Source organism: Nicotiana tabacum, chromosome 1 (genome assembly GCF_000715075.1).
Source record: "Nicotiana tabacum cultivar K326 chromosome 1, ASM71507v2, whole genome shotgun sequence".
Lineage (NCBI taxonomy): Eukaryota > Viridiplantae > Streptophyta > Magnoliopsida > Solanales > Solanaceae > Nicotiana > Nicotiana tabacum.
The window spans coordinates 221,035,911-221,045,413 of NC_134080.1; the positions used below are offsets into that span (position 1 = coordinate 221,035,911).

At 35.7% G+C, this 9,503-nt stretch overlaps 1 protein-coding gene across 1 annotated transcript; it reads right to left on the bottom strand.

Annotated features, from left to right (window-relative positions):
• Positions 1–1,676: 1,676 nt before the first annotated feature.
• Positions 1,677–6,552, bottom strand: LOC107813663 (ras-related protein RABB1c-like). Its single transcript, XM_016638947.2, has 6 exons — positions 6,122–6,552; positions 4,593–4,732; positions 4,299–4,381; positions 3,451–3,655; positions 3,265–3,333; positions 1,677–2,019 (listed from the first exon to the last, which is right to left on the bottom strand). The coding sequence occupies exons 1-6, from the start codon at positions 6,165–6,167 to the stop codon at positions 1,927–1,929; spliced, it is 636 nt and encodes a 211-aa protein (XP_016494433.1). The 5' UTR covers positions 6,168–6,552; the 3' UTR covers positions 1,677–1,926.
• Between the last annotated feature and the right edge of the window lie 2,951 nt (positions 6,553–9,503).

The window sequence follows — 9,503 nt, forward strand, 5'->3', positions numbered from 1 at the left end:
CCAGTGACACCGCTTGGGTCCATGTAAATCCGCCCCTGGCAGGAGCTTAATGCACCGGGCTGCGCTTGTTGTTGTTGTATTAGCAATGAGTCCTGTTGAAATTATATATCAATTGCAATCTTCTCTATCAAACAAGAATTCTGTGCTATGAGAAGAATGAAATTTCGAATAAAAAAGCATTAATAGACTAAAAACAGAATATACAGTACTAAACACACAACTTTTCAGCAAAGAGCAAAAAGCTAGGACTTCTCATTAACAACTTTGATATGCTATTATTGCTAAACAACAACATGATTAGTGAAGATTCATATAGTCGATCTAACCAGATTGACACTAAAGCGTAGTTATTGTTGTTGCTAGTGTTGATAAACATTCACTAATCCAGAGTTGGAATTTCCTGGCGACGAGATCCATATAACTTTGTATCAGTCACCAACCATAAACACACATAAACAAGATGAATATTTTTCAGTTTATTTACGCAAAGAGTTTAGTCGATAGGGTTCACTCACAGCAAGAATTCAAATGAAAATATTTTTAAATAAAATGCATGTCCAAACACAACTTGAACTTTTAAAAGTTATTTTTCCACGCAATTTCAAAAATTCATTTTTCAATTTTCAATCAAATTTATGTCCAAACGCTAACTTAGAATGTGCTATATGAATATTTCTACTAAAAGGCACTATTTACAGTATATAAACGTAATATTGGAAGAAAGTGCCAGCATGCAATATAATTCAAAATCAAGTCCATGGCATCTATCACAGGCGACAGTGAATGTCAATCATGTGGGAGCTCATGGGGCCAATAGCAAGGTTGATGTCTTGATTCTTGGCCATTTAATCAAAATTATATAATGAAATGAAATTGTAGAGGGCAAAATTTAAAATAGCCAGATTTACAAGTGGTAATTGAAAAATAGCTATAGTTTCAAAAGTAATCGAAATTTAGCCATTTTTTATGTAAAGATAAATATGAACGAAAACACTGTTCAAAGTCCGGAAAATATTCCAGCATAATATACTGGAGTTCGGATTTTTTACATGTGAACTTCCAGCATAATATACTGGAGTTCCAACATAATATGCTGGAAGTTCATTCACGGATGTTCCAATCTCCAATATATTATGCTGGAACTTTCCGTGTACTGGAGTTCCAACATAATATACTAGAAGTTCATACACAGGTGCTCCAATCTCCAGTATATTATGCTAGAACTCCACGAAAAGTTCCAGCATAATATGCTGGAAGTTCATACACTGGTGCACCAATCTCCAGTATATTATGCTGGAACTTTCCGTGTTGCAGCAAAATAGCGGCTATTTTTCAATTACCAATCCGAAAACTGGCTAGCCCGTAATTTTCACAATTGTAGAAGCTAATTTAGGTGAATTTGGACAGTAGATGAAAAGGCCTGATACGCCAATGGTTTTTCTTCGTTTATTTTCATTACATAGTACACCAATACACTTCTAAAGTAATTCCCTTTTTCTGCATTCTCAAAAACGACGAATATAAGATGTAGTTAAGGCTAGTTGTGCCGAATTACTCTGGCAAAAACTAGCATTACCTATACCTTGTTTTAAGATATTGAACAAGCCAAAAAAATGACACAAAGGTGTGGAGCACAGGAGAGAGAAGGGTGGGCAACTGGAGTTTAACATTTCTCATTTACACAAGTACACAAGATGTGGGAAGTTCTATTCACATTTGATAGATGTCAAATATTATACACAGGAGGGGGGGGGGGGTTTGGAAAGATGGACTGTCCATCATTGAAATGAATTTGCTTATTTTTTGCACAGATAACATCACTATAACAAATCGACGAAACCTCTGAAAGATAAGATAAAGGGACCGGTGAAGATGGCATATAGACGATGACCACATGTATCAAGTTTGAAGAATAATTTTCAACTTTCAACTGCAACAACCCCCTCCTTGAGAAGCAGCTCCATCTCTTCCACCTGATGGACCGGGAAGGCCTCCATATCCAAATTTTATTCCATTGGACTACAAAAAGTATTCAAGAATTAGACGGGAATTATATAAAAACAATGCGATGAGAATTTACTCTTTGTGGAACAGAAGCATTTACCAAGCTTTAGGCAAACTCCTTTTACTGATTCTTAAAACAATGAATTCAATCATCAACAGTTGTCATCAATATCAAACTTCTTTCTTTTATAATTAGTTGTCATCAGTACCGAACTGATAAACAAGGACCTAACTAAAAAGATATGCTCAACTGCTGGAAGCCTTGATTGGATCCTAACAGCTACTTAAGGCTCGTTTGGTACGAGGGATAAAGGAGATTAAATTTGAGATGAGTTTACCCCACATTTGGTTAGGATGAAATTGCGATATAACTAATCCGCGGATTAGTTATCCTGGGATTGTAGTGTTATTTTTATCCCTATGGGAGGGTAGGATAACTAATCTCGGGATAATTAATCCTGGGATAACTTGTTTTCAAACCAAACGACCCCTTAGAGTATAAGAACACAGATTAAATCCATCAGGCAGTCTTATTCAGTTGGCTAGTAATCTTTCACATCTTCGATCACATTAACTTTCTTAACCCTCCTGATATGGTATGTGACTCCAAAGTTGTATGGACTGGATTCTGACTTCTCAATCAAGTACGAATTTCAACATCCACATCTCCCCATAAATGTTACTTTTAGCAGTCAAAAGTAGGACGAATCAAAGAGCCTATTATGAGTGTTTGTGTTAATGTCTTTCTTACATAACTTAATCAGTACGTCCTACAACAGCTAATACTAGTTGGATATGTCGTAGTATATTTCACAGATATTTCAGGGAATAGGGATCACAGAAGCTGTAAATAGCATTGAGCCGGGCATAGCACTTGAACCAGATGAGACATGTATCTGGAGAATGGTGACCCCCAGTGGTTGATGTTGGTTTATGACTTATGAGCAGTGTTGGCTAGTTCACCTGATTAGTTGTGGATAAATTCTCATACTTTTGCAGGAAAGACGATCCTTGGATTTTTTCCATTATGTTCTTTAAATAATGAAAACCAAGAATACTTGGTAAATATCATGTGGTCTACTTAATGGGATGCCAAACATAGTTTCCCTCTACTTTTCCAGATTCTCTTACCAAGGTGCCTTTTACATATAAATACATCTTAGCAAAAGTTACGTCTTCTCAAACAGGTAAGAACATATGCTTCCAATAACCAAAGCAGAAAATATTGAGCAGAACTATTCTATAACAACAGTGGCATACCTCATTTGAGACATCAAACACACCATCCTGTATTTTCTTGTAGATTGTTGAAGCTGTTTTGATAAAAGCCTGAATAATGCAGAAAAGGAAGCACAAGATTAACAGCCAATATCGAAATACAATTAGGGAAAATGCCCACGGTGGAGATAAAACCTCAAGAGAAGTACCAGATAGGAGAATTCTTACCTCTTCAACATTCTGAGCTGTTTTAGCAGAGGCCTCCATAAATATCAAGCCATGTTCCTTGGCAAACTGCTCACCTTCTTCTGTGCTTACAGCCCTTCTATGAGCCAGATCACACTTGTTTCCTATCAGCATTATGGTCATGTTTGCATTTGCATGCTGCCTTGCATCTTCTAACCAACTAGCAAGGTGATTAAATGTTTCCCTCCTATTTAGTTTGGAGAAAACATACAACACCTGTCACTAACAAAATATTCGGGCAACGCAAATAGACATGCAAATTGGGCTACCCGATTCATATACAATATGTTTTGCTCACCATTCGCATTCTTGAACAGAAGTAGACTTCAAAACACAGATGCGTAACATTACTTCCACATAAGTTTTCAATTGGACAGAGAAGAATATTAAGTCAATTACAAATTTTAGGAACCGAAAAACGTTTAAAAACTATCGTAACACTAGCTCACTGACCAACAGAGATGCTGCTCTGGAAGTTCAGTACTTATCCACTATCTTTTGCAGTTTTATTATTATCTTTAGCATCTTTTATATTGCTCTCTTTGTCAACGACATATTAGCTATATCACGATCAGAACACCATCAGATATGTTTTCCCAGTGACAAGTTAAGGACTAAAATGTGATATTCCACAATCAGTTAAGCTAAAAAACTACAATATATTTGAGATGCGGCAACTTTAAATGAGATTCCTGGGAAATAAGTTACTTATACAGGAATCTCTAACCAAAATTACATATAAATAAGCATATCTCTAAAATATGAGAGAAAATATATGCCAGGCAACATAGAGTTACATGCATTATGAAAGTGTCAAAGATTTGTCCTACCTTGTAATATCATAAACAAGTAATGCCCCAGCAGCACCTCTGTAATATGACCTTGTGATGGATCTGAATGATTCTTGACCAGCCTGAAACGAGAACATTCATTAGAACATACTTTCAGACTTAGGGAAAGCACACCCAGAGACGAAAAACTAGGAGGACTTGGCTGCATTTTAATTAAACTAAAAATGATCAATAAAGGATGACCAACTGAATTATGGACTTCTATAGGCATTTATTCGGACCTTCTAATACTAACAAAAAAACAGAGGAAGAGAGAAAATTTGTGTCACTAACCGTGTCCCAGATCTGTAGTTTAATTGGTTTGTTGTCTATTGTGATCATTCGAGCCCCGAATTCAACCCCAATCGTCAGGTCATGGACAGGTTGAAACCGTTTGTCCGTAAATTGCAAAAGAAGACATGATTTTCCAACTCCTGTACAGAGAAATATTATATCCTTATAAGTGATGTCTCACACAAGACTTTAAGTAACATATGTATGGACATCACATGACAGAATCCAATACTTTGTAAGAAATGACCTTTCAAAGAGGGGGAGGGAAGGGTTGCACTAATACATGACACAGCAAAAACTAAAAGAGTTAATACCCTAAAAAACCCCGAAGACCCACCCCGAAGACCCGAACTATCAACTTTTTGACAGTTACATACTTAGAGCATGTTTGGACTGGCTTAAAAAAAAGTAATTTTTCAGTAGAAATAGCTTTTAAGCCAAAAAGTAATAAGTTGGATTTGTCCAACTTCTTACTTTTGGCTTGTTTTAAGCAGTTTTTAACTTATTTTAAACACTTTTTTATTTTGCCAAATACTGAAAAAAGCTAAAAAGAGCTTAAAAGCTGATTTGACCAGCTTAAAAGCCAATCCAAACACCCTCTTAAACTATCGTGTGTCCCCAAAATCTCAGTGACAACAAAGCAATTAATATTGATAAAATCAGGCACTGAAACTCTAGTTTCCCTTGATATCATGATGATAAAGCACCAAATTTGGCCAGAAAAAAAAATCCTTTCCTTCTGAAATGATCAATTAGAGAAATATTGTTATGAACACTGAAGAGTTTGGATGCGAAAATGTGAATGCCGAGGTAACAAGCACAATTAGGAGAAGCTCTAGGGTGAGAATTCCAAATAAAAGACTTGGTGACTACGTTTTGAATCCAGGTTAATAGCGGGCACGTACTTTATGCGTGAGAATAGACTGTGGTTGTTACAAATAGGCCACTCACGCACTCAGTATAGCAGGCTAAAAGTTGTGGAATCTCTGATTATCCTCATCCCTTCTGCACAACTTTGTTCCCTCTCATCTCCCCTTCTTTGATTCTATCCTTACTCTCCTAGTATTTTCCATGTTGGTTACTGTTTTATTGCTGCAATTTCAGAAGTTGTAATTGTTCTTCCTTTTAATACAATCAATTGCATTTACTGTTTGATATTGTGAGTTTTGACGGTAGCTACTGCTACAAATATCATGAATATATGATTGGTTGTCTACTACTACATCATGAATATATTACAGGAAGTGCAAAAACACTAAATTAACATCACTGGTTACCAAAATAATACAAAACCTTTTAATTAGAGAAACTACTAATCAGATGCAAAATATTAGTAAACAATTACAGCTAGTTCTAAACAATTAAATTAGCATCACTGATATCCAAATTACACAGAACCTATTAATCAGATGCAAAATCATAAAAGCAAAAAAAAAAAAAAAAAAAAAAAAAAAAACACTCAAACTTGTCGAAAAACAAAAGTTAAGGAATCAAATCGAACAAAAATAAAAACAAGAGATGAAATTTACCGGTATCACCGATGATAATATATTTGAAGAGATAGGCGTACGACATGGTTCACCGATACGAAGGGAAAGAAGGAGATCTGAATAGAGAAAGAACTTGATAAATTGTATTGTGAGCGGGAGAAAACGACAGAATAATTTGGTCCGTACCAAAAATAATGACTTATTCGGAAACAATTTACTTTTATGAGTCACACAAAATATATTTGACTCATTTTATGCCACAAATTTAAAAAGTTTCTCTCTTTCCTTAAATTTCGTGTCCAATCAAATGGGTTCACATAAATTGAAACGGACGGAGTAATAATAAATAATAGTAATATTTATCTCTATAAAACAGGTAATTAGGTCAATAAAAGATTTTGGAGAGCCTCTCTATATTTTATCTTCTTCTCGCCTATGGTGAACGCCGAGGGAAAGACAGAATTTGCAGAGGCTTTTGGAATATTTACGTGTGTCCTATATTCATGGAAGGAGAAAACGACAAAAATATTCCCTCATGTTTGGAGTAGGTTTAAAATAGTCCCTTAAGTATACTTTTGAAAGTTATCGATCCTTTAAATTTATCAAAAGTTAACACTTTGGTCTCTATCAAATATTTAACGGATCGTGTTTATTATCCACTATTTTGTGAGGCTTGATACACAAATTATCCCTATGAGAGTAAGTTTTAAGTACATTGGGTCAGTAATCCAAGATAATGGAGAGATTAACGAGTATATCGCACATCGTATTGGAGATTGGAGCAGAGTGAATAAGATAGAGGCTTGTATACGGTGCCTTTTCTGATAAGAATGTGCCACCAAAACTTTATACAGAATGATGATTAGACCAACTATGTTGTATTGGGCGTAGTGTTGGCCAATCAAATATTATCATGTCCAGAAAATGAAAGTATAAGAAATGAGAATGGTAAGATGGATATGCAGGCATACTAGGGGAGAATGTTCAGGAATGAAGATATCTGAGACACGATGCGAGTGACCTTCGTGGTGGACAAGACGTAGGAAGAGAGGCTGAGATAGTTCGGGCACGTGAAGAGGGTGCATATATACCAGTGAGGAGATGTGAGAGTTAACAATGGCAGGTCTGAGGTCAATCACAAATAGTTTATCTCCCTGCACAAAGTAGGGATAAGGCTTGCGTACACACTACACTCCCTAGACTCCACTAATGGAATTTCACTGGTACGTTGATGTTGCATGTTTATTAATAGATTCAATGGAAACATGTAGAAAAAAAATTAGGTAACCTTTAACAAAATCCCATCAGAATTTCCTTGTTCCCCTTAGATAAAAGAAAAATCCCATCACATTTGAAATGATATCACAAGAACAAATTACTATAACTATACATAGCTTTCAAAAAGAACACTCTGTATGTTGTATTCTTGATTGCTTTGATAATAGGTTTAAATTTCAACTACCAGAAAAAAAAAAAAAAAAAAAAAACTAAAAAATACTCGTGAGCCTGATAAAGTAAATTCCCCAAGTGAAAGGTTTCAAATTTTTTCTTGAACCCCAAAATAGTACTTTTACTATGGAATGCAAACTGAATTGTGGGTAAAGTGTGAAGCAGGGGATTATTCTACTTAGCAACAAATTGTTCTATGTATGCTTTAGAACATTCAACTAAACATAGTTAGAATTTAAGAAGTCCGAAAAGGAAATGTCTTAGGAATAAGCTAATTAAGAAGCTAAGCTCTATCAATCAACAAGTAACTTCACCCAAATCAAAAGTCTACCCAATCCACGCTGGTCCATGCCCCGAGTCGATCGGCGGACCGGTTCAACACCGTTCCACATCCGATCGGGGCGCATCGCCGGCCCCCATCCGCTTCCCTCCCGACAATTTCAAGCACTCTTTGACTCTCTTTTCAAAGTCCTTTTTATCTTTCCTTCGCGGTACTTGTTCGCTATCGGTCTCTCGCCCGTATTTAGCCTTGGACGGAATTCACCGCCCGATTTAGGCTGCATTCCCAAACAACCCGACTCGTAGACAGCGCCTCGTGGTGCGACAGGGTCCGGGCACAACGGGGCTCTCACCCTCTCTGGCGCCCCCTTCCAGGGGACTTGGGCCCGGTCCGCCTTATAATGGCACCTTCATCAAAAAGTTTTTCTAATTTGACTAGGATGGTACCAGTCATTTTATTGCCCGAAACAAGCTACAAAATTTTGAAATGAACTTGAAGGTAACAAGTTAGTAAACACAATAAACTAAAAGCAGTAGCACATACTCAATTTTCTAAGTACTACAAAAATACTCACTAAAAACTACAGATACTAACTAACACAAAGCTATTTAGTTAGACAGGGTCTTCATTCGCCTCACATAGCAAGTATTCATTTGACTTCCTTAGTGCGCTGCCTTAATGTTATGGCAAAATAGCATGTGGGAGGTTGCCGACCAAAACGCACCAGCTACAATAGCAACAGATGGTACAAAATGAGTATTTTTTTTTATACCATCTACTATACATGTCACTAGATGTCATTTGAGTCAACTTCCTCTGCATCATTTTTATATTCCTTAAAAGCTTATATGATTTCTTCATTGTATCTTCATCCACCATTTGCATCCTATTCTCCTTTTGGCATCCCAATTCGACATTCATCTGCTCATCTTTGTGCATTCAAGGACTCTATTGAGTCTTGAGTTTTTACAGGCAGTTGTAGAGATATTTGAATCATTATCAGTGTGATATCTTGTTGGAGAGCTTTTATCAGCCCAATTAGATATTTCACACCAATTTTCACATTGTTTATTCGCAAATAGACATACCATCTGCAGATAACGGATCTAATTACCTCAAGTAGGACTGAAAAGACAGCAAAATAAAAAAAGAGTGAATACCTTAAAAACCCCCTAAACTTTACGTATTTGTCAGTTACCTACTTAAACTATTGGGTGTCCCTAAAACCCCCTTAATTATATACCCATATATATTAAAAATCTCTCATCATTTTTTAGTGGTGTGTGTGATACACTCTTTTATTTACAGCCTAATCTAAATATCAATTCAATTAAGATTTTTAACTAATAATAAAAAACAAATGGATAAACACATGGTCATTTATAAAATAAAAATAAATAAATAAATAAATAAACTCTTCCATCTCCTCCAATAATGGCTATACCATGTCTCAATCGTGATTTTTGCCACTGAAATTTGATTAAATATTGGACCCATTAACCTTCAATTTCAATGGAAATTTTAATTTAATACGAGATTTGGGATAAAAAAAGTTAGGGTTTGATAAAAATTATAGGCTTTTGGTGTACTAAATAATATTGAAAGAAGAAGACCTAAATGAAAAAGAAAGATAATTTCAGAAGAAACAAGCGAACAGAAAAATTTCAAATGAAACCCATAATGAGAAAGGAA

Coding starts and splice junctions, on each gene's coding strand:
- LOC107813663 (XM_016638947.2), bottom strand. CDS start 6,167: ATGTCGTACGCCTATCTCTTCAAATATATTATCATCGGTGATACCG. Junction 4,382..4,592: donor AACTACAGATCTGGGACACG/GTTAGTGACACA, acceptor TTCTCGTTTCAG/GCTGGTCAAGAATCATTCAG. Junction 3,656..4,298: donor CTTGTTTATGATATTACAAG/GTAGGACAAATC, acceptor CAAACTAAATAG/GAGGGAAACATTTAATCACC.